The sequence below is a fragment of the Chaetodon trifascialis genome, chromosome 11, assembly GCF_039877785.1.
Source record: "Chaetodon trifascialis isolate fChaTrf1 chromosome 11, fChaTrf1.hap1, whole genome shotgun sequence".
Classification (NCBI taxonomy): domain Eukaryota; kingdom Metazoa; phylum Chordata; class Actinopteri; order Chaetodontiformes; family Chaetodontidae; genus Chaetodon; species Chaetodon trifascialis.
In genome coordinates, this window is record NC_092066.1 from 12,791,938 (window position 1) to 12,816,970 (window position 25,033).

At 43.7% G+C, this 25,033-nt stretch overlaps 1 protein-coding gene and 1 non-coding gene across 7 annotated transcripts; both read right to left on the reverse strand.

The window, feature by feature from the left end:
* Positions 1–1,052: 1,052 nt before the first annotated feature.
* eif4g1a (eukaryotic translation initiation factor 4 gamma, 1a) lies at positions 1,053–21,036 on the reverse strand. Of its 6 annotated transcripts, XM_070973439.1 has the most exons (33): positions 20,601–21,036; positions 18,570–18,696; positions 18,394–18,480; positions 18,112–18,144; positions 17,347–17,367; positions 16,824–17,003; positions 16,535–16,634; positions 15,504–15,614; positions 14,388–14,539; positions 14,050–14,142; positions 13,009–13,084; positions 12,007–12,906; positions 11,833–11,921; positions 11,474–11,663; positions 11,084–11,217; positions 10,717–10,836; positions 10,157–10,543; positions 9,756–9,902; positions 9,403–9,639; positions 8,471–8,575; positions 7,975–8,253; positions 7,556–7,673; positions 7,369–7,468; positions 6,875–7,212; positions 6,632–6,753; positions 5,475–5,647; positions 5,186–5,311; positions 4,731–4,812; positions 4,524–4,622; positions 4,085–4,228; positions 3,893–3,974; positions 3,477–3,617; positions 1,053–2,550 (listed from the first exon to the last, which is right to left on the reverse strand). In XM_070973439.1, the coding sequence occupies exons 2-33, from the start codon at positions 18,642–18,644 to the stop codon at positions 2,369–2,371; spliced, it is 5,223 nt and encodes a 1,740-aa protein (XP_070829540.1). In that variant the 5' UTR covers positions 18,645–18,696; positions 20,601–21,036; the 3' UTR covers positions 1,053–2,368. The 6 variants fall into 6 exon arrangements, with proteins under 6 accessions (XP_070829540.1, XP_070829542.1, XP_070829544.1 ...); XM_070973441.1 differs by lacking the exon at positions 17,347–17,367 and having other exon boundaries at positions 20,601–20,741; XM_070973443.1 differs by lacking the exon at positions 15,504–15,614 and having other exon boundaries at positions 20,601–20,741.
* Positions 10,036–10,112, reverse strand: LOC139339764 (small nucleolar RNA SNORD66). The gene has a single exon (XR_011602892.1). It is a non-coding gene; the product is annotated as a small nucleolar RNA SNORD66 (small nucleolar RNA).
* Positions 21,037–25,033: the final 3,997 nt, after the last annotated feature.

Sequence of the window (25,033 nt, forward strand, 5' to 3'; positions counted from 1 at the left end):
CAATACACACAAATAAAGACTTACCTGGAAATAAAAACACATGCAGCAGCGAGGTTCAAACCTGCAGTCACTGTTGGTTTGGGGTCATTTGTTGAGCTGCGAATAAGTTTAAGCTCCCTACTGTGCATTAATATGAGCTACATACACATGTAATAATTGTTTTTTTGTATTTAATACAGAAGCAGCCAGTAATGGTGCTTTACAGGCGATTATAGTTATAGATACAAATACATTAACAGACTTAAAACTGCTCACAGCTACATTAAAGTGTGTTATAAATCATATATGAAATACTGCTTAGAGATGCTTAAAAAGGTGGGGTAAACTACAGCATACAGTGACTTTTATCATGTGTCAAACTCTTGTTTTAAGACCCATATTTCATTTACATGGAGCATATTTCCACATAATTGTGTGTTTAATCAAAATACAACAAATTAATTTATCACACAATTAAACTGAGGCCAGGGTAGGAGGACTGATTGGATCTGGGACATTAATGCTGAAATGATCAGCTGATTTCTAAATGGACCATTTTGATAATTAAGTCAATTATCAAGCAAAAAAAAAAAAAAAATGCTAGAGATTTGTCTTAAATGTGAGGATTTGCTCATTTTCTGGTGTATACTGAATATCTTTGGTTTGTGGGGCTGCTTTTGGACTAAATTTTAATTCTGGCAACTTGTGATGGACATTTTTCCCTTTTGTTCTCTGATATTTTATACGGTTATTCCAGCCAGGACACCACCTTTACAGAGACATCAATCCAAGTTTGTCCCTCCCATTGACACAAAGCTCTGAGAGGACAGCGCTGCTCCATCTTCAAAGACTTCGCTGCCTGCAACTCTTCAGAATTATTTTTCTGTAAAGCTCACGAGACCAGTGGTTGAGAGGAGTCGACGGCCCGCTGTGTTTTATAATGACCTTGACAAACTTGTGTTTTATGTGGACTGGTGATATGATGACCGTCCTCTTAATAAGGTCAGGATCAGCGCAGATCCTCGTCCAGCTCTTCCACGATATGTTTCAGACAGACTTATGCAAAACTCTGCTCAGCAACTTAATAAGTCCTTTATTTGCAATGTTCCGTTACCTCATCTTTCCAGTTTCCGATGCAAAAGAAGCAATAATTTCTTAAATAAAGAAAGCAAAAAAAAAAAAAGAAAGAAAAAAAAATATTTACAAAATTCCAATACAACTAATAATAATCAATGGATTATCTAAAGCACCTCTCTGCATCTGGACAACTGCGGTTTCTGTTGGAAAAGGACACACTGCAATTACATCAGCGATTTAACGTTTGAAAAATAAAAATGAGGAGAAAAAAAAAAAAAGAAGAAAGTTTTTTGTAATTATCATTATTATTATATATTTACAGAACGCTCCTGAAATAAGTTTCCACTTAAAGTAGAAAAGGCTTTCGGATCATTTCTGTGTTCTTTTTTTTTTTTTTTCTTTTTTTTTTTTAACTTTATATATTTCATCAAGTCAATTTTCTGTAGATTTCAAGTTTTAATGGTGATTGGGTCATTAAGTGTCCTCTACGACAGTTTAAGTATAGAAGAGGTAAAGATGAAGAGTCAGTCAGTGTGGTTCGCTACTGGGGATGGGAGAGGATGGCTTGAGGAAGCATTAAGACCACCCCCTAGTAGTCAAGGTCAAAGGTCAACATCAGTCCTCTGTTTCTGTCCTTTGTAAGTTCATGGTGGGGAACAGGAAGAGAAAATAGACGACATTTGCTTTAAAAACTCCATCCATCAAATTAATATTAGTTCATGTTGGTTCGTCTATCAACGTCCGCTGTATCATTTATAGAAACACACTTCAGTCATGCTGCACACTCCAGTAAGGGACAAAGACGTAAGAGCGGAGTCTGGATTGAACACACGATGGCATGATGATACCCACGTATCAGGGAACCCACTACACCACACGCCCTGCTGTTTATTCTGGCTGATCAGATCGGATGTTAGGCATTACCATTATCTAGAACCATTTTAAAAAAGCAGCCTGTTGGTTTTGTATTATCGTGACCAAAAAAAAAAAACAAGTTTGTAGTGATGTGGGATACTTCACACCTCGTTAACAAGCAATCCTGCTGAATCAGTTTTCAAGTTTATTTGATGAGGACACTTGCCGTCACAAGCAGGTGGCAAAATAATGAGGAAGCGAGAGAGGGAGGGTAGAGAGAAATGATTGTTTTTCTGAGTCCATCCCTCAAAGAAAAAGAAAACATAATAAAAATTTATCCTCATTGAGGATTGATTTCGAGTCTGCCTCTCTCTGGCAATATTGTCCACGACTCTCCGCAGCTGCCTGCAGAGCCCCCTCCTTGCCAAAGGGGGGCGGCAGCTTTCAGTCCAGTCTTTCACTCCTTGTCAGACTCCTCCTCGGCCTCGCGGAGCCAGGTGAAGAAGGCAGTGACCGACTTCAAGGCCACGCCTTTGCCCGTTTGCTCTGCGGGGTCTTTGCTGGATTCCCATTTGTAGAAGGCCTCCTCCTTAATAACGTCCTCATCGTACAAGGCGTCGAAGAACATCCGCAGCAGGTCTGCAGAGACAGACGGCAGAGGCCATTACTGATCGAGCACTGATAATGAAAAGACCGGTGGCTTTGTTGCACTCGGTTATACAACACCCACAGTTTGCTGCAGGAGGAGAAGCAGGATGACACAAGCCTTCCAGCAGCCCTGCAGTGAACAGCTCATCCTGTTCAGCTGCACACTGATGTTATCTACGTTATTTCTGAGGCTGTTAAACAAATATCCCATTAAGTTTCCTTCAGTCAGTGCAAAGTGATTTATGTTGATGCACATGTCCTGAGTTTGGCTTTTCCCTGGTCACCTCATATTATTTTGCATTTGCAATTGAGAAAGGGACTACAGTTCATCACAGTCACAGAGGCAGCTCGACTCCTCAAACACCAGTTAGCAGCAAGTGCACTCAGAAGGGTCTTAAGACAATCTTCTGAAGATTACCTCGAAATTAAGCTGCTTAAATTCAAAAACGCATCTTTCTCTCTCTGACGCCGGCTTGGTGTTCTGGTGTGTGCGGGGAAAAACTTAAGCTGGTGCAAAACGATGACGCACACCTACCTGCTCACTGTCAGGGGACGTGTAGCAATGAGGTTCAGAAATTCCTGTCACTTCAAACTTTCCCCGTCTCATTTTAAAGGTCAGTATAACCAATCACACAGCTGTTGTCCTTAACTTGTATTTAGTGGCTGAGATGCAATCTCAGAATCCATTGGCAATTGGGTGACAATGATTTTGGCTTTATATTAGCTTTATTTAAATCTCTGTAAACATATGAATGCAGATAAGTGTTTACAGAGATTAGCTGCAAAGGCGGCTGACTCCATTCTGCCATGTCAGGTTGCTAACTGAACTGCAAACAATGACTGGTGCAGGGCTAACGTATCATATCCACCTGAGACGTTATTGCACCCTACAGGTAGATTAGTAGCATGACACTCACTTGCTGGCTGCTCCATGTGCACCATCAGAGCCTGGAGGGCATAAAGGGCCTGCAGCTCCTTCTGCTCATCACACAGGTACTTCTGCAGCAGACTGGCTCTCAGGCCGATCTGCGGTGCATCCACCCTGTAGGGGTTGTCACCTGACACGAAGAGCAACAGACACTTTTGTTCAGACAAACCATGAATTGAGATTTAACTTCTTGTGTGCTATGAAAAAAAGTTTACTTTGCAGGGCTGCAAAATCAACCACGCATTGTGATTCCTGTACAGTTAATCATGATAAAACATCAGCATGTCTGCAGCACTGAAACATTTTCCCCCATGGAGAATTCATGAGAGATGAAAACACTAACAGGATGATTTTAGCCAGAGACAGACAGCCCTTGCTTCTATACGCTGTATTAGTCATACTTACAAATGATGGCAGACTGACACACTGATGTCATCAATGCTCGTATAAACTGGTTGGAAGCAGTTTGTGGCTCGTCCAAGTTAGCCTGAAAAAAGACAGGGGAAACATAAATTACTCATGCAACCTTTATATTGAATATTTCAAAAACCTGCTGACATAAAGAACATGAACCACATCACAAGCACGGTCACACACCTCCACCCAGTCCGTGATGCGCTGGTTGTTGGCCTTGTCCTGCAGGAGTCGGTCCAGCTGTTTGCTGAGCTCCTCTCCACTGAGGACCTTCTTCTTACCCATTTCCTTTGACTCTGTCTCCTCTCCTGTGGTGAACTCCACCTTCTACATCACGCAGCACAATGAGAAAATCTTGTAAGTGGTCAATGTGCAATGTTTTTTTAATGTAAACAACCAAAACAACCCAAAACAGAAAAAACATTGTGAAAAGGAAAGAAAAAGTCCCATCTGTTATTTATTAGGGGAGCAGCAATTCTGAAACCAAGACCAAAGCCGTGCAGCAGATGGTCCACGGCCTCCAGTCACAGTTCCATCTTTTGGAGGTGTAGGTGATTTAATAAAACAGATTTTTTTCCCCTGTTTTTTCTTAGCTGTTTGTGTTTTACTGTAGCCCACAGACCTGATCAGTGACAAACTTGTTGACATCTACATCCTCAGGCAGGAAATCTCTCCAGTTCAGCCCAGCCTCTGTCCACATGGCCCCGACCTTCTTAGGGGTCTGATGGACAAACAAACAAACAAACATTCAATCAAAACGTTAAAGTGCACAAAGTTTGAGGATTTTGAGGATGCAATGGGAGCAGTGTTCAGTTCATGTTGGACTGACCATTCCTTTGCAGAGCAACTTGAGGATCTGTGCCAGCAGCACACCGGCCCGCCCCAGAGGCACAAGAGGCTTCGAGATCTCCCTGAAGACACAATGATACTGAATTAGGCTTTCCACTGTCTTATTATTCTGTTGCTTCATTTATTACCACAGTCAATAAAACTTTAGTTACACTCAAGGCAATAAAGCAGGCTGATTGTCGGTGACATTAGAGCATCTTTCAGGTACTACAGTGAGTTCAGAGGACTGTCTAATCAGGCAGAGTGGAACCTGCCAAACACTGAAAATGGTGCTTTATGTCTCACTGGCTTAGAAATCAATGGTGTTGCAAAGAGGATCCAATGCTTTTTATGAGAGCTTTGGATCAAGGGTATCAGCTTCTGTCACACCTCAGTCCAAAGGACCTTGGCTTGCATGGACTTGTTGGATTAAATTATTCTTGCGTGTAAGCTCACCTGAAGAGCTGTCCCATAGGGATGCCTCCCTCATGGAGCATGGGGGTAATGAGCTCAGCCAGGTAGAGCCAGATGTGAGGTATATCTATGGCCGTGTCTTCTGCAGCCTCCAGGGTCTCCTCCAACCTACAGTCCCAAAAAACACAACACTCAGCCTCACTTGAAAACACGCCTTCGTTAACCGAAATGTTCTCAAATGAATCTGTCAAAGGTAAATCCGGGTGCACCAGAGGTGACATTGGGACATTGGGAACACAGTGTGATGATGCTTTTCCTCTTCAACGCTCACCCTTTGTAGTACTGCAGTGTGGGCAATGTTCCTGCCTTTACAAGCTGGTGCAGCAACAGGCCCACGTGCTCTCTAGCGATGGTGCTGCGTTCAAGTGTCGACTCCACGCTGTTCCGCACAAACACATAGAGCAGCGAGGTACTATTGAGTTCTGCCACACACTGCAAAGCCTCCTACAGCACCAGAGGAAGAAGACATACAAGATGATGTTAATCAGGGCAGTTTCACATACCAAGTATTTGCTGTGAAGGCTGATAACATGAATGCATTTAAAGAGTAATTCAAGGATTTTTAAACTTGGGCCTTATTTTTTTTACATATTTTCAGGTCAGAATGACTAAAAGGTACAAAGAGATTTGGAATCGGGCCAGTAGATCGCCTCGGCCGGCAGCCATGTAGTCCATGGGAGCAAATGTGCCCATTTTATGTATGTCCACTAAAAGTCCTAATTTTTGCCAAAGACAGGCTCATACTGTTATCATAAGTGTCAACATTGTGGAAAGGATCTCCACAGAGAGACCTTTTCAGACAGCATACTCCAATGAGGAACTGAAGCTGTTACATATCGCTCTGTTCAAACCCACCAGACTCCTTTGACAAAAACAGCCATTTTACCTTGCAGGACATGGGAGTTGTTGCTCTGCCACTTCCTGATTGGTTAGTTTGATAGTTCGATTGTGTGACTTTGGTGAGAACATAAAAACGTAAACTTAAAATCTATGAATTTTCTTTTCTTCACAAACGAACCAATCGAGGCAGTGGCAGACCAACTCGTGTTCTGCAAGGTAAACTGTTTTTGGAGAGTGAGTGATATAACAGCGTTTTCTGGTTAAACAAAAAGAATCTGACTCTTTAACAAAGAGGTTTGTCACCTTGGGGTCCTTTCAATAAAATTGTCAGCTGTAACAACCTGAGCCAGTCAGAGGTGAAAACAAACACTTTTATTGTACTTTGAACGTACATTTGCCTCCAAGGATTACATGTTGCACCACTGCAGTGCATGTCACTGCTCCCAGCTGAGGCGATCGACTGGACCAATTACAAAACTTTTGTGCCTATTATTCTGTTAGACCCCAAAATATGTAAAAACAGGGCCCAGGTCTAAAAATGCCAGAATTACCCTTTAAGCGCGAGTGAGCATGGTGTTGTATTTGTACCTTCAAGTCATTTATGTGGAGGTATTCCTCGATGATGGCGTTCGACTTCTTCTCCACCTCTTCCTCAGTCATGGCAGGCTTTGGAAGAGAAGGAGGAGGAGTGGGGGCACTCTCTCGCTTAACTGCTGAGAAGGAAAAAAAAAGGGACATGCTAAACATCATTCTTCTTACATCTGGCGTCCAAATCTCAACTACCACCATTATGTATGTACGTCACATCATTTTGCTCCACGGATTTTTCACCTGCGAGATCTTTGCTTGGACCCCTATCCCGGCTTCCTCGGTCTCGGCTTCCTCTGTCCCTGCTTCCTCTATCCCTGCTTCCTCTGTCCCTGCTGCCCCTGTCCCTGTCGTCGGTCATGCTGGCCACGCGACGCACGGGCTCAGTCGAGGGCCGGCTGTCTCCTCCCCTCCCGCCGCGCTCCTGCGACTCTCTGCTGAAGCTTCTCTTGGTGATTTGGTTCTGGCCGCTCCTGTCGTCACGGCCTTCCCGTCCCTCACTGCGATCGAATCGGTCAAAGCGATCCCTGTCGCGATCGCCCCTGTCTCTGTCGCCACCACGCTCACGGCTGGAGCTTGACCTTCAGGTTGTAAGTGAGACAACGCGTTCAAATTTCTGCATTGCCATATAAGTATTATTGAGGGTTGATATGATCTAGTTTACAGATGGTTGAACAGAGAATCCAGAAATTAAAGAGATTTCACAAAATGAGACAATATCCGCAGCTGCTGAATACCTCTGAGGAACTCTGCGATCAGAGTCTGTTGAAGACAACAATGAACCAGACTGCAGGGCTGAGAAGCGGTTGAGGGTGCTGGTAGTTGAACGACCAGAATCTGCAAAGAGGAGAAGGAAAGATCAACACTCCACCCATGTCAAACAACTCAATAACACGCTTATCTTTGTGAAGAAGGTGTCTGTACCCTGCTCTCCACTTGCTGGTTTAGCTCCGGTTCCTCCACTGCTGCCTTTGCCCCAGCTCCCCCACATGCCTTTTCCCCCTGGAGCCAACAGTTGATTGTTGAAGTCCAGAGCGCCAGGCTGAAGGGAAATGCAGAAGTTACATACATATTAATCCAAGTCCCAAATCATAGGGTTAAACTTCAGACAGTTTTAAAAGCTCTTGACTGCTCGGGCGAGTTCTTAGTGTGCACAATGCAAAAATATGCAACAACGTTTTCCACTGACATGTAATTATCTATTTTGGAATCTAAAAAGGCCACCGGCACTGCGCTTAAAGCCTTGCATAGATAACAGGCTGAAAACCTGGAGCTGGAAGGTTCAGATACCAAGATTTTTAGATTTTAGCAATGTGGTGAAAGCTTTGTTGCTTGGACCCTACCTTTGTGATCTTGCTAAGGCGGGTGGTGTCGATGGGTCTGTTCTTGGAGATGGGCACCGTGTTCCATCCCTCATCCTGGGGCTGGCTAGTCCTGCCGCCTCCTGGTGTGTGAGGGCCTCGGCCCCCCATGCTCCCTCCCATTCTGCCTCCTCCGTCTTTCTTGGACATGAGCTGCTGCTGGACTTTGATCTGTTCCCTGTGCTCCTCCATCTCCGCCTCCTTATGGATCTGGTCGATTGTTTTAGGACCCTGGTCCCCTCTACGAGGCACCCAGTTATTCTGTGGATCACAGATGGTAGATGGTTATACAACAGTCCGAGTCTGTCGTTTAATATCTCCCTTCAGGATTCTCATGTGCCTCATAACACCTGTGGATTATTACACAGAGTCTAAAACAATTCTGCTCATTCAGGAATACTTCTTAGCATTAGTCACTACCATAAATGCTTATCAGCTCTTTATTGTAATATCTTGCTATGGATTATTTAATATTTACCTTTCTGAGGTCCAAGACATCTTGCAGCATGAAGCGAATTCTGGATGAGGTCTTTCTTTCTTTAATGATCTTGTCCATCTGGTTGAAATACTGATCCATACGAGGCTAATGGGGACACAGAAAAAAGCAGCTTTTATGAGTTGCGGCTACAAAATGTTAAGTGTAAATGAATGTCAGACTGATTTCTAGGTAGGGGACTGTATCCTCAGCTCAACCCCATCACTAACTAGTTTGGCAGTTGGACCTCCGCCAAGGCCCATAGTCCACTTGTCTATGATATGTAAATCTGCAAACACAGCCACTATGTATATGCTTGGATATAATGCAAATAGTATTAGAATTTCACTTTTGGATGCAACTTAGTATAATTAGTTGCATGTTGTGTGTATTTATGTTTTCCTAGGCATATCTTAGTTATAACTGCATTGGTTCTCTCATGAAACTGCTGGCCCAAAGCACTCCATAATGACTGTTTCCTGTTTAAGTCTGAGCAGCTACATGTGGCGGCTATCCCCAAGGATCACTGGTACCTGTGAATGTGGACTGTGATATGGAGTCATCGTATTTCTACTGTGTTTCGTCACTTATTAACTACCATCTACTGGACTTTCATGCATGCCATTTATTCCACTAACCACACACCCTATCTTGAATGTTAACAAAAGTGAAAAATAATTCACGTATCCGCCACGTGACTCTAATCTAATGGGTTCTTCTTTGGCCCATGCTACACGCTTCAGCAAGTTTCATGACAAACGGACCAGTAGATTTTCCTGTAACACTGCTGACAAACTGAACAGAAAACACGGCCTCTGTGGCAGAGGTAATAATCAGTAGCTCAGACACCTGGCACGGAGAAGATGGTTGAATGTGTAAATGTTTCATAAACCATCACTGACTTCCATCTGTTTGTGTGTTAATGCTTCACTTACTTTAGCCTTCTCAAAGTCCAGGTCTTTGCCAATCGTGGAGAGGAGCCTGCAGAGACACTCCAGAGACTCTTCATCATGATTCTTCAGTAGTTTCACTACACAGTCGTGCATGATGGCCTCCGTCAGCATCTTCAGCTTGAAGAGCTCGCCGATGAACTTTATGTTGCCTAGTGACCGGCGGCGGGCCTGGTCTCTGGCATCCTCCAGCTCCACCCTCAAGCGCTCACGTTCCTCCTCCTGATGGCAGATACACATGGACGTTACTTAGTGGGTGGTGTAAAATAATCCATTTACTCTAAATAAAGCAAAGCCGTGTCGTTGGGACAGTGACAGTAAAGGATCACATTTCTTACATCTTTGGCAGCCTCCAACTCTTTTTGCTTCCTCTCAAAGATTTCATCATCATCCTGGTCCTTTTCAAACTCTTTCTGGCAGCGGTTGAGCAGCACTTTGCGGAAATTAACAAAAATTCCTGGCTTGTCTGAGGTGGGGACTTTCAACTGAGGAAGGAAGAAAAAAAAAATCACTTGAATTATATTTTAAAAATGAATATACATTATTAATCTTGTGAATTATGTGACAAAACATGATTATGAAAATGTTAAATAGAAAATGAAGAATGATTCAAGCATGCTCCATCAGTTCCTCAATACCATCATGAACATTCAGTGGCCCAGACACGTGGCACAAAACAGAAGTCATCATTGGAGCAAACAACAAAAGCACAAGACTCAGACTCAATCACATGACTTACCCCCAAAAGGCAGCGGCACATGTTAGCGTAGGCCACAGAGAAGTTGGGCTCTAAGATGGCCTTCTCAAAGATGAGGTCAATGGCTCCCTTCAACCTCTCCTCTGTGTCTATCGTCAGCTCTGTCACCTGCTTCATCAGTTCCTGAAACTTCTGAGGGGTCAGCTTGTTGAGGATACTACGCAGACGCTTGAATAGCTCTTGAGTCTTGACCTGTTCGGCATCATCGTCTGCGACTTCTTCCGGGCGGCTGCGAGCAGACTTCTTAGTCGAGGGCTTCCAGGCATTCTCAGCCTTGTTGAGCTGCACATCATCGCTGAGTGACATGCTGCTGATGATTTTCCTGGGCTCTTTCCTCTGGCCCTGCTGGGAACGACGTGGCCCAGGTGGCTAAAAGGAAGGAGTGGGACGCATTTTTTGACAAAGTTAGAAAAGGAACCTCATTCTGCAAAAAAACAACACACTGAATTATGATGATTACCATAATTATGATTCTGAAAAAGGGACAATAATTTCCTTTTGTAATGAACCACCCTGGAAAGGGAAGAAACAGATTCACTCACTGGGCCTCGTGGTCCTCCCACTGATCTGCTCCCAAGATTTCCCAAATACGAAGGAGTAAAATCAGGACCAACATTCATCAGTCGAGCTGGGTCAGCAGGCCGCAGTGGAGTCTTGTTTACCTGAAGTTAAAATAAATCACCTCGGTGACAAATATGTAACTACCAAACACTGACAGGACAAGAGCCAATTCTCTGTCACCATCACAATGATACATGCAGCAAGTAGATATGATAATGAGGTTTATTTCAGTAAAATAAATGCTTCACTTCCATGCAGAATTCAGATCAATATGCGCTCATTTGTCATTAACGTCACACCTGAATTGTCATCGCACTCCACAGCAAAATAACGTAAAGCATCATCTACCTTGTCCAAGACCACATCACTGATGAGAGGCAGGCCCTCAGGTTTGTGCATACTGGCGCTGATAAACTGGCAGCCCAGGAGGAACTCCCTGTCGTACCTCTTCTTCTCTTCTGGGTCAATCGGCTTCCATTGCTCTGGGAGATGTGTGAATGCAGAAGATTAAATGTAAAAATGAAAGAGCTAAGAGTTACATGTACAGCTCTGTAGCACTGAAGATGGCAAGGAAACAGAGTCTGGAACAGGACACTTTGAGAGGGCGGATGCTTGACCATCTTCATGCAGGAATCTGCTTTTTGGCAAGAATTATTTCAAATGTCAAAATAGCAACTGTTGCCATCAGTGACACATTTTTAATAGTGCCATTTCTGGACAATCTTCGTCTCAGCCTACCTTCTTTGTACTGGTATTTCTGCCCAGTTGGCTCAGGTGTGGCTTTAGGCCTGTCGGGTTCTGCATTCTGCTTGTCCTCTTTCTCCTCCCAGGTCTCATCTGCAACCTCAACGGGAGGTTCAGCTGGAGCAACAGGGACGGGGTCTGCCTGAGTGGATGAGGGTTCAGAAGCAGGCTTGGCGCTCTGCTCCTGCAGCAAACAGAAGAGGAAGAGGTGAGAGTTACAATAACGCACTTACTCTTTCAGAGAGAGTAAAATACCCAAAACATTTTTGATATAGCTGAAACTGCTCAGACACTTAAACACCTCCACCACGTGTTCATTTAAATCTCCTGCTATCATCCAGACCTATACACACCTCTGTGAAGGCATCCAAGAGGTCTCCAATGGCCTCTTTCTTGTTGAACTCCTTCATGTTCTTCCTCTTCTTTGGCACAGACGTAGCAGCTTCAAGAAAAAGGACATCGACATTAAAATTTCAGGAGACACGTGACAACCATAAATGCAGGCAAGAACAAAAACTCCATCCTACCTTGCATAGTAGTAGATTCCTCTGTAGGGCAGGTAACAGCGGTGGGAGGGGCATCCTCACTTTTCTCGGTCTTCTTCTCTTCCTCTTTTTTCTCCTCCTCCTCTTCTTCTTCCTTTTCCTGGGCTGGCATTGCCGTTTTAGCCACAGGCGTAGATTCCTGAGATTGAGAAGCATCTGGCTTGTCAAGGGGTGTAGTGTCTGAAAATGCCATGTCCTCAGAGAGTACCTCAGTCTCCTGAGGAAGGCCGTTGGGGAGAAGAGGCTCTGCCGTTTCAGCCGGTGTGGCTTCAGGTTCAGGGGAAGTGCTCGGGGCAGCGCTCTCGGTCTGTGGAGCAGCAGGTTCGTGTGCAGTGGTTGGAGGCTGAGAGATTTCAGTTGCCGTCTTTGTGGCCGTATCTTCTTTCGCCACACTAACAGGGGTAACTGTCGCTGCAACCTCAATTGCAGGCTCCAACTTAGTGCTGGCTTCCTGCTCCACTTTTTCCAATTTCTTCTCTTCCTCCATTTTCTTCTCCTCCTTTTCTGGTGCCTTCTCAGCTGGGGCTGGGGCATCCTGTGGCTCCACCATTTTGACAGGTGCGTCTTGTGCTGATAATGATGCTGAAGGGCCGACAGGAGCGTCTACTGTGTCAGCAACTTTAGTATCAACTTTACTTATGGTCTCAGCAGGAGGTGTAGTGGATGCTGCTGTTGGAGAAAGGGAAGAGGAAGACTGCTGGTCCTTTATCAATGGAGATGGCACCTCAATAGCAGCTGCAGGGGCTACAGACTGTGCAGCTAACTCAGCAGGCGGTGTCATCTGGTTGTCCATTTCCTGTTTGGCCTCCACCACAGGCTCTGTATTTGCTATGGCAAGAGGTGGTGGGGTTTCAGCGCTAGCAGGGGGCTCCATGTTTTCATCTGGGCAGTGAAACACATGAAATAATCACAATAAGAAAATACAGCTGGAATACAGCTATCTTTCATTTTTCAGGTGAACCATAACTGAGAAAATGCACTCACCTCGTCTCACCACTGTAGTGACAGGCTGTGTAACTTCCCCATTGGTCTGTGCAGGACTTGCATCTGCTATGGAGGCCTACAGTCACAAAACAATATTCTTTTAAGCACGGAATGACATGAAAACACACAGATTGCAACCATTCTCACCATCTTTATGTCAGACTTTTCACTTCATTTGAGACTATATCAAACAGACATGTCGATTAAACTCTTGGGTCAGTCTGACGGCTGTAGTTTGTCCTGTGGCTGAGCTGTATAGCATTTTGTTTACAACTGTTTGCCAACTCACTGTACTTGCAAGTAATGGCAAACTAGCCTAAAAATATAACCACAGGTCAAACATCAGTGTACATTTGCGTGTATTTGCTTTGGCTTTCTGTTGTTAGTTCACTGAAACTCCATGCTAGGTTTGTGCTGATAATAAGACGTTAGCACGGAGATGTGAAAACATGCAATCACCTCTCTGAAAAATAAATAAGTTGGGAGCTGGAGGGAAAGTATTCCTGAGCTGTGCTTTGTCTTCTGACAGTGCTGCCTTTGACTGAATGTCATCGCTTTTCTCCTAAATTGGTACAGTGATGCTCTGCTCAGGCTGTATGTTTATGAATCAGTTACGTCGTAATTCAATCCCAAACACTTAACTGTAAATAATCCCTTTTTATTCCACTTTTGGAAAAAAATGCCACATTCTCAGACAAGCCAATTACCAATGTAGACAAAATAAAAGTCAAACTGCAGACTGAAAATGTACTTTTACAACACAAGTTTCACCAATAAGACCTCCGTCCTTTTTCACTTTATTTTCCACATGTACAACACCTGAAGTCAGTACAGAATATCTGATAGAAATTTAGATTTCTAAAATAAGAAAAACTATATCTTTATGCCAGAGTTACACAAACAGGTCATTATTCGCTCTTAGGATCAGGAATCAGTAACTCGACCAACAATTTTGTCTTTCACTAAGCGTAAACCCATGCTGGCTTCAGCTCAGAGTTTAAATCAGCTAACAGAAACCAGTCTTCCCAAAAGCTTTCTTACCTGTGGGGGAGTTGGTGTGGTGGTGGACCTTCCACCTGACATGATCTCCTCTGTGATATCGCGCCCGCCCTGGTTAGGGTCTCGTATTCTTATCTATCAGAAGACAAGGTAAATATTGTTCAAGTTTCCACAAAACATGTAACTAACATTAAAATACAAACTGTATGTAACGATCCAGTCACTGCTGATCTACAGCTGCCGCCCAACATAATACATACTATTGTTATTTTCAGGTAAAAGAGAAAGTTCCACATTGCACAGACAATACACTTTCTGTCCATTCAATTCTTTTTGACCTCAGACAAGAGGCGCGCTGGCCTTTTGTTGTGACACACTACCGGTTTGCGTTCCCTCTTTGGTGGGCCTTGTGACTGTGCCGGTGGCTGCTGAGGAGGCGGGGCTTGTTGCTGTTGCTGGGCGGGGTTAATCATGACCGGTGCCGGCTGGACAGATGGAGAGTACTGCGGCTGGGCTGGATAGTATGCTCCTGCTGTAAAGGCAAAAAAGGAGAGAAAGAACAGATGTAAAGAAAATGACACAAGACACAGCTTTACATTAATTAAAGGATTCACTCAGGATTCACTCAGGATTCACAAGACTTTTTTGTTTGAGCTGTGTTTTTCTGAGAACCCTGTAAGGCAGTAAGTGGGATTTGTGGGTGTAGGGTTATTAATATTTTGACCCTAACACAAAAAAGTCTTTAGTAGGCACACAAAAACCAATTTCTGCATCGAGTTGTGCAAATCAAGATTTCAACAAAGCACAAACTTTTACATATTTTCAACATATAGACTGATCTGCGGCCTTTTTTATCCGTTGTCCACTTTAGTGACGCCACCATTACTGTGGTGGCCGATCTGAACTGTAGGACAGAAACCACAGAATTTGTGGTCAGCAAACATGTGCATGTTAAAGTTATCAGTCTCAAAAACACTGTTGTGAAATTGGTTAAGACACAGGCTTTCTTAGAAATGACTTTCACATCCAGACTGAGGGTCAGACAGACGCTGCATGTTAAACTTCTGCGTAGTAAATAAACACAGTTAACATTATGCCATTTTATGATTATAAAGAAACTTGTAATCTGAGATTGCTTTCATTGTAACCATGTGAAATACATCATTTAATACATGTGAAACATATGAAATTGTGAAAGTGGAGTTTCAGCTAGGAACCACGTGTAGACGCCCCAGCTAGCAAGAAATCTACAGGCTGGTAATGGCACACTGCAGGCAGCCATAATTATCTTGATAAGGCTCCACTATTTTATCAAAAACATTTAGAATAGAATTAATGGTTTCTTTATGCATGTGCACATAGAAGTATATATATGTGTTACCAAAAGAAAAAAAGCATATTCTCTCACACACACATACTAGCAGAGAGAGGAAGTGCCACAGAGATTTTTGCCATTAAAGCCTGCTGATCAACACACAAGCACACACACTACTCACCAGGGTAGCGCTGGGAGGTGAGAGGAGCACCGTGGAGAGAGAGACGGCCGTTCTCTCGCCCGCCCCCTCTCCCCCCACCACCCCGCCTCTCCCTCGCAGCAAGAGAGGGCTCTGAACCAACGCAGCAAACGAGAGGAAGGGAGTGAGGGACGGGAGAGGGAGGAAAGAAGGAGAAAGGGCAGGAAGAGACAGATGCAGAATGAGTTAATGAGAGGATTCAGAGGAAGCAGGGTGTTAAAAAGGTCCCATGAAATGAGCCAGCATCTTGACCTTGTTCTTGCCTTGTGTTATCGGCTGCATTTCATTATTTTGTCAAGTTTGTTTTTCATTATCTTCAAATGAAAATGACATCTGTCTTCCTGGAAACCATGGAGCTCAGTTCACTGAGCCACCTTTCACTCAGGGGTGTGCATAAGTCAATAAAATTGGATATAGTGGTTTCATTCAATGCCTCACATAGAAAAGGAAACGTGTACAACATTCTTCCTTCAACAGATGAGCACTTGCAGCAGTAACACAGGTCAGAAGCATGTTTGGGGTGGATTTAAAAAAATAATTGCGACCATACAATGCAAACATACTCAAATGTTAGCCTTTTACTTTGAAATCTTTATTAATCCCACCTTAACATCATGTTTTATATGGACATACATCTGGAAAAAGAACAAAATTCTTGTCTTAAAGCCATTTCATGGAACCTATAAGGCAGTGTCAGGTGAGACTGCAGATAGAAAGAACACAGGCCAAAGCAGAATCAAGCCAGACCACATGCAACTGGCATTTCATCACATACAGCAGTGTTTTGACCCAGAAAGACATAAAAACATACCAATCAGCCAAGCAAAACCACAACACACCCAGCGATACCTTGTGGCTAAAGAAGTACGCAAATGGACCAAAACTAGATGCTTAAACTCAATTAAAGTTAAGATTCCAAGATTCTGAGTCTGAGATTTCTCCCATTTTAACTGATAATCCTCCATGTGTATGGTTGTGCTTGGCTGTTGGGGGTTTTGGGCAACAACTCTTACCATAAGCAGGATATTCAGCAGGGCTAGTTCCTGGATAGAAGCCTGCTGTGCCACTGGTCACAGGATACTGCTGAGTAGGAGGCATATACGGGGCCCGGTACTGCAGAAACAAAACAAAAAGTCAGAACCAACTACAATAGATGGAACAATTTAAGTTCTGAGAGCTTCAGGTCAAAGTCTTCCACCTCCACAGCGACATACTCTTCTCTCTTTTCAAATGCAGCAAACTCTTCATTATGTCTATCAGTCAAATGCTCACACTCACAGGCTTTTGCAAATGTGAACCAACCTGTCCAGGGGGGATGAAGTAACCCTGAGGAGAGCCAGCAAAAGACAGCTGCTGCTGGGAAATCATCATCATCTGGGAGCTGGGCGGGTAGACGTGAGCGGGTCCAACAGGCCGTGGGCCACTACTAGTCTGTACCCTTGGAGCACTGGTGGCCATGGCTGGTCGGTTCTGATAGTAACTCTAGAAACAGATGAGGGAGAATGAAGGATGATGAAGCGTGAATCGCACCACAAGCAAACCTGTTGCTCTCAGTGTACATTTAGCATTTAAACTGTGGCAGTCCTACCCCTTTTGTGTTAGAATATTGCAGCAGTTTTAGTTGTGTCTGTGTGTGTACCCAGTCACACACTCCCCTAACCTCAGCTGAAAGCAATGCACTCACAGCGACTGCCAAAGTGTACATCAAGTTCAGTTCTTGGGTTACACTGAGACTAAACTGTACTGAATGTCATGTCTCCCTGCAACGCTGAAGTTAGCCAAAGTTAAGGGGGTTGGATACGGGGACGAAGAGAAAAGCGGTTACCTGTAACGCTCTGTATCCACCCTTCAGCGGCGTAACACATGAGCAGAGAGCAAGAGAGGGAGTGAGATTAAGGTGAAAATGAAGACAAGCGACAATGTGGAAGGCTGAGATTACAAGGTGTAAGGAGGAAGAGTATGAGAAGCAGCAGCAGAATATTTCTTAGCCATAAACCGTAAGCTCAAACAACCACAGCTGCACATGCATCTCTGTACAGGTGCGCATAGAAGCAGAAACCCCTGAAGTCATCTGGGTCCCAGTTGTGAGTGGTTAAAAAATTATTTCATTGGCTACAGGAGCATGCCGGCAGTGGAAAAAATTCAAGAATGCTGCAGGTACCAAAAATCAATTCACTTTCATGTTAAACTGTATTCTTCACCTGACTATAAAATTATTTTAAAAAAGTAAATGATTTTTTTAATCAGTTTACATTGCACAGTCGGATATTCTGTCATTACGACAGTGGGCTTGGGAAGATATCTTGCAAATGCAGAGTACCATGGGGGACAAACTTGGTATGTGCAGGATGAATAAAGCAGGCCTGGGTGAACGCTGCTTTGAAAACACTATGACCTGGCAACGAAAAAAAAATCTTCCTATGCAGAAATATGCATTTCTAGAATCAGATATTACTGGACCTCAGAAAACGTGAACTCATCTCATAAACACTACAGCGTTGTCATCTAATTCTCCACCATGTTGAACTGAAAGCATGCACTATACTAAGGAGACAGAGGGGATGTAAGGAACAGTGAGGGGTGTTAGTACCTGTTGGTGTAAAGTACGGGGCCCTGCAGCAAACTGGGAGGACAGCAGAAGAGAGGAAAGAAGTCAAGGTTGACATTCGAGGAGAAAGATGGCAAATAGGTTATAACACACATACACACACACACACACACACACACACAAACAGATTTAGCCAAAGCCTTATAGCAGATGAAGCCATGTCAGAAATCTTGGGAAAGAGTAGGAAAGGGAGGGTTCTTATACCAAGCAAAACAAATACCTAACACTAAATGCTGGGGGGGGGGGGCATACTGTGAACAATACCTGTCTTGGCTGTGGTGCAGAGTTCATTTGTGGAGGTGGAGGGGTGGCAAAAACAAGAGATGGGGGCTGTCCAGGGCCGTAGGCCGCCTTGAGAGGAGAGAAAGGAGGAAAAATAGCTGTTACCAAAGTTTAACCTACCAAAACAGTGTAGATTCAACACGGTCAGTTGCTCTCACCTGTGTCAATCCAGGGGATGGGGCAGGGTTTGGGACAGAAGTGGGTCCCGTTATAGGCTGTGGTGGTTTGTTCATTTCACGTTCTTTTATGGTTCTGCATTAGGGTGGCGTTGTGTTGCCAGCCTTTCTGGAGAGGAGAGAGGAGCAAGAAATACAAAAAAAATAAAAAATAAAAATACAATTAAGCACAAGCCAACTGTTAACCAAAGGCACTGAGGTGAAGTAAGTGCAACCATATGGGACATGAGACAACACTGTGCGAACATATGAAGCTGTAGTGAGGCAACATCTGAACAGGCAGTGAGGGTGTGTCCTGTGGTTTCGCCTATGATAACACTACCACCTCCCACAGTGTTGCTCACTTACATATTGCATGGCTAATGCATGTAGTGTTATGAGCAATTGATGTTAATACCCTTAGCAGATTCTGTTCTCAAACCAAATGGCAATAGACTCATGTGTTTTAACCTCCACCCAAAACTGTCTGTTGTTTGAGTAGAAACAGTCATGGTGGTTACTACATGCCTACAAAAAGGGAACTTTAACTGTAAAAAAAACAACAAAAAAAACCCCAAAACATATTAATAAATGATTGTGACTTGGCCAACTAACTAAAAGGATCCAAATACTCATAGAGATTACTTCTAATGGTCTGAAGATCTATTTCCAACTCACACTTGACTGTTACCAAATCACTTGGACTGGTCCGGTTTTGAATGAATTTAAGAAAATGGATACCTCAGGTCAAAGTTCATTTACTGAGTTAACAGTGGCTTCAATGCCCCCTGGATGTGCTAGCTACATGTGCAAAAGATCAATTCAAATAACATTAAGTCGATATTCGTTTTAAAACTGCGTGCAGTTTTTTCATATGTGCTGAAATCGCTAAGACGAGCTGAAATTAGTAAAAACTGATGAATATTACTAATAGCAGACGTGTCATGAACCATCCACCTGCTGACACAGGAACTATCGTTAGCTGCTAGCTAATGCCATGCTTCTTTTAGACAGGGCATCAATGTACAAAGCTACCATATCGTTCTTCAAGCAGAGACAGCTAACAGTCCCGTGAATCCTCATTAAATATGACAGGTAATCTGAAAAAACTTTCCCGATGTGTCTCAGCTAAGTCATAAAATGAAAGGCATTTTAATGGCCCGCTAGCAAGGCAGCATTCCCGACCGAATCAGGTTAAATCGCTAGCCAACAGCCGGCTAACGTTACGTGTCCCACTCTCATAGACATTTTGCTAAGTTACGCTACGTGGCTGAACGTTGAGTCCACATTTAACCTTAACGCACGCAGAGTTCAGTCTGATAACGTTAATGTTTATCACTGTGATTATGGCAGATATGTTTACTCATCAAAACTCGGCAAATGAGCCCGTTCTAGCAATAATGTTGCAACAACTGACACCGATTAGGTTACAGTTAAGCTATTGTTGGTTAATGTTAGCGGTTTAGCCCAGCCCTGACTTACGAGGTGTATTTAATTACAGGCCCAGCAACCTCCGTGAGCGAATGAAACCTTCAACATGACATTTAATATGAACCAATATTACTCTAACAAGGCAAATATTATCAGGATTTAAGTCAATCTACTCGAATAATACTACAGAAGCAGCTTTTAAATCACTAAACGTTAGGCGTTAAGGCTAACTAGCTTTACCTCACGAAGCCTACGGTGAAAACACTAAAATGAAGATTAGCCACGAGAACGAGGGATCCTGGCTGTCATTCCACCTAACGTTAGGCTAACTTCAGCTAAACAGCTACAAAGACAGCTCCGACATTAGTTACCTAAGCAACCACCATTAAACTAACGATAAAACATTCGAATTAATAGGGGTTTTTTTCGTTTTCGTGTTCTAGGCGAGATTAGCTGGCTAGCTATCCGAGGCTTGGACTGACAGCCGGCAGGGCCTTGTCAACGAGCTAACATTAGCTAGCCTGTATGCCTTTGACAAATATGCAGCCAAGCTCGGGTGAACTTCAAGCTAGCATTACCACCGTCAAGTGATTTTGTTCTTACCAGGAATCAGTAGTGAATATGTTGTAAAAATGGGTACTCGGGGAATCAGCCTCTGTTCAGTCTTCTGTTATTGAAAGTAGTGGTGTTGCAGTTTCCTTGTCCTTTACTCCAAAAGAAAAGTGATGCCCTTCTTGGCTACTGACTTAGAGCTAGTTAGCTGACCGGCAGATGGGGTGAGTGCCACTACTGTCACTTCGGTTTAAATCCCCGGGCGTGCAAAAGTGACAGTGCTCAAAATCAAATAATATAGCACTTCTGGAGTACTATTGACAACTCCGATGGCCCCGAAAAAAGCCTCTGGACCGGAGGTCCATGATCAAGGCGTCGATGGTGACGGATTGCCGGTTGGGTATGTACACAACTGTCGCATCAGGAGGCTCAGAGCGAGGCCATAATGCGATGTTTCTGGTCTATGGAGCCGGTGCGCCTCCAAGTCGCATGGGTAACTTCCGGGAAAATTAAAATTTGATGCCGTGGCCTTGGTCATGTGATGCAGGAGCTTACGTCAATTCGTCAGCATGTGCCCAGAGATGGAAGTATTAATACAGTAAAATTCCTGCGTTCAAAACCGTACAGAAGTAAATGTTAGATAATCAATAAAATATAAAGTATCAAAAGTAAAAGTAGGCACTCATTCTGCAGTAAAATGCTCCCTGTCAGTGGTTTTATTATATATGATGTTTTTGGATTAATATTACTGCTGCATTAATGTGTATTTTGCACTTTACTGCTGTGGATGTTTAAGTTTGAGCTAATTTTAACTATTAAATATACTGTTGTAGTTTAATCTACAGCATTACAATAATATATGTTTGTGAGAACGTGAAGAAAAACAGCCCTGTTTTCAGTTTTATGACAATGCATTTTCCAGTTAATCCAGGAGGGTTTTTAAATAGTTTATCTGTTTAATGAAGTAGGACAATTTTCTCAACCCATAAAGGAACACTTTTCAGTTTAGCAGAAAAATCACCGAATTTGGAGATGCATGGTTTTCACTGGACAGGAAGGGTATGAAAGATTGTTATCTAAAGTTCCATAAAATGGAAACACTCAAGCATGTTTAATGTTTCTGATATTTACTTGAAAATATGAATTCATTTTGAAATGCTTTTCAGAAAATTTGTTCGGAAATATGTGCTCCTAACTAAAGAATATCAAATGAATGATAAAGGTCTGAAGCTGTGCCCTGCATTATTACCTGGGCAGGCTACATAATTTGTTGAGGGGTCCCATGCCAAAAATGACATGGTACATTTTTCTAAAGAACTCTTAAATAAATGTTTGGAGCGTTTACCACAAAGAGAGGGTCAATAAGGGGCCAAAGTTAATTTTTACCCTGGAGCCTGATTGGGTTTGTGGGTTTGTTTGACTATGCCAACAGCTTCAGTCAATGAGAACGTGTTTATCTATTGGCAAATTTTTGACATTGCAATACATGATCAAGACTGAGACCATGAACGGTGAAAACTCTTCCAGCTCCCATCAGGATTGGCTTGGTGAACGCTCGATCCCTGGCGAACAAAACCTTCACCGTGAGGGATTTCTTCAGCTCCCGTGGCCTGGATTTCCTCTGTGTGACAGACACTTGGATCGGTGCCGGTGAGTGCAGCGCTCTGGTGGAACTTCTACCTGCCGGCTGTTCCTACTTTAACTTCCCGCGGACGTCGGGTCGTGGAGGAGGAACGGCGTCGGTTTACAAAAATGACTTTACATGTAAGCAGCGCATCGCCTCATCCTCTTTTTCCAGCTTTGAGGTGACTTTATTTGAGGTGGGTCGCTCCGACCCGGTGCTGTGCGCAGTCATCTATCGACCCGCCAAACACAATAGTGACTTTGTGAATGACTTCTCTGGTCTTCTGGCACATATTCACGTGTGTTGTCCTGATAAGCCATCGGTGAAGGAATTTTTAATCCTTATTGACTCTTTTAGACCTTGTCCTCTCTCATGGGTTATCTGTGTCTAACTTGGAGATCTGTGACGACGTGATTTCTGATCATATGCCGGTCTTGCTTGAAGTTGCTTTCTCCTATGCCAAGGTTAAATCTAGCGCTCCTGCTCAGAGACGTCGGGTTTTTAACTCCTGTACTGCCGGTCAGTCTTCTGTGGCTTTTGATCAGGTCTGTGTCCGTCCTGTCTCTGTTAACACAGAGGAGCTCAGCTCCTGGTTTCACTCCTCCTGGCGAACCATACTGGACTATGTGGCTCCATTAAAAACTGTGCAGCCCAAAGCTAAATCTGAGCCCTGGTTTAACGAAAGAACTCGCGCAGCTAGACGGGAGTGCCGCAAAGCTGAGCGCAGGTGGAAGACGGACAAGCTGCAGGTTTCCTTCCAAATCCTAAAGGACTGTTGGCGCTGCGACCAGAGCACTGTTAAAGAGTCCAAAAGAAAATACTTGTTAAACCTCATTGAGTCTAATCGTCACATCCCGCGTGTTATTGAAAACCACTGACACATGTTCTTAATGCCCCACAGCCTGTCAGCTTGGAGGCATCTCCTGAAATGTTCAATAGCTTCCTGCACTTTTTCATTGATAAGGTTGCTACTGCCAGGGCTCTCATCTCAGCTCCTGCATCTGATCCCTCTGACCCTGCCCCATTTTCTGTAGCTCTTGATAAGTTTGAGCCTGTGTCTCTGTCGTTCTTAGAAGATCTGGTTGGCCGTATTTAGCCGTCAGGTTCTCCCTGTGACGCTGTCTCTCCTCGTCTTTTTTAAAGAGGTTTTCCCTAGTGTAGGGAAAACAGTTTTAGCTATCATTAACAGCAGTCTGTCTTCAGGAGTTGTTCCTGTAAGTTTTCAACATGCAGTGGTGCAGCCCCTAATTAAGAAACCTGGCCTTGATTGTTGGCCAACTTTAGGCCCATCTCCAAGTTGCCTTTTATTTCTAAAACCTTGGAGAAAGTTGTGCATGCTCAGATAAAGTCTTTCCTGGATAAGCATGGTGTCCTGGAGGTCTTTCAGTCTGAATTTAAAACTCAGCATAGCACTGAGTCAGCTTTATTAAGAGTTTTTAACGATATCCTCCTGGCTACTGACTCGGGTGACCATGTAATCCTGGTTTTGTTGGACCTAACTGCAGCTGTTGACACTGTGGACCACAGCACCCTAGTGGCTTGGTTACGTCACCTAGTGGGCATCTGTGGTACTGCACTGGAGTGGTTCAAATCTTATCTGGCCGACAGGAGTATGAGTGTAAACCTTGGAAATTCGGAGTCCAGCTCTGCTCCACTACTGTATGGGGTTCCACAGGGGTCGGTTTTAGGGCCCCTGCTTTTTTCTCTATATTTACTGCCCCTGGGCTCCATCCTGAGAAAGCATGGCATCTCTTTTCATTGTTATGCTGACAACAGTCAGATATATGTGCCGCTGAAAAAGAAAAATGCCTTCTCCCTCACACCACTTGTGTCATGTCTTGAGGACATCAAAGCCTGGATGGCCTTGAACTTTCTAAATTTCAATGAGAAAAAAACAGAAGTGATGGTGTTTGGCCCCAGTGGCCCTTGTAAACCCCCTCCTGTTGACTTTGGCCCTTTGGCAGGTTATGTAAAGCCAACAGTCTCAAACTTGGGTTTTAAGATGGACAGTGATTTTAAATTGGATTGGCAAATTAGTGCTGTAGTGAAGTCCAGCTTTTTTCCACATTAGGCAGCTGGCAAAGGTGAAACCTTTCCTTGCACAACAGCACTTTGAAACAGTAATCCATGCCTTTATCACATCTCGGCTGGATTACTGTAATGCACTTTATTTTGGAGTCAGCCAGTCCTACCTTGCACGCCTCCAGCTGGTGCAAAACGCAGCAGCTCACCTCTTAACTGGAGTGCGTAAAAGGGAGCACATAACTCCCATCCTGGCCTCCCTCCACTGGCTGCCTGTGCGCTTTAGGGTCCATTTTAAGATTCTTTTAAGGTCTCACCCCGCCTTACCTCTCTGAGCTCCTTCACCTCTTTCGCTCCTGCTCAGTGCCTCAGGTCAGCTGATCTACTGTACCTGGAGGTACCGAGATCAAAACGGAAGCTTTCTCTGTGGCGGCTCCAAAATTATGGAACGAGCTACCATCAATCATGAGGCAAGCCCCATCACTGTCCATTTTTAAAACTCGTCCTAAAACCTGCTTTTATTCCTTGGCTTTCAACCCCACATGAGACTCCGCTCTTGTTTTAGTGTCTTATGGTTTGCTTTTACTTATTGTTTTATTGTTTTTAATTGTTTTTAAAAACAATAAAACAAATATTTTAGTGTTTATTCCTGTTTTATTTTATTCATCTTATTCTACTTATATTGTTTTGTCTATAAATGTACAGCACTTTGTTCAACTGTGGTTGTTTTTAAAGTGCTATATAAATAAAGTTGAATTCATCTAGCCACCTCTGTCTGTTTATGGTCAGATGTGTTGCAGGGAGACATGAGGATTTTGTGCAGATTTTGGATTGGTTC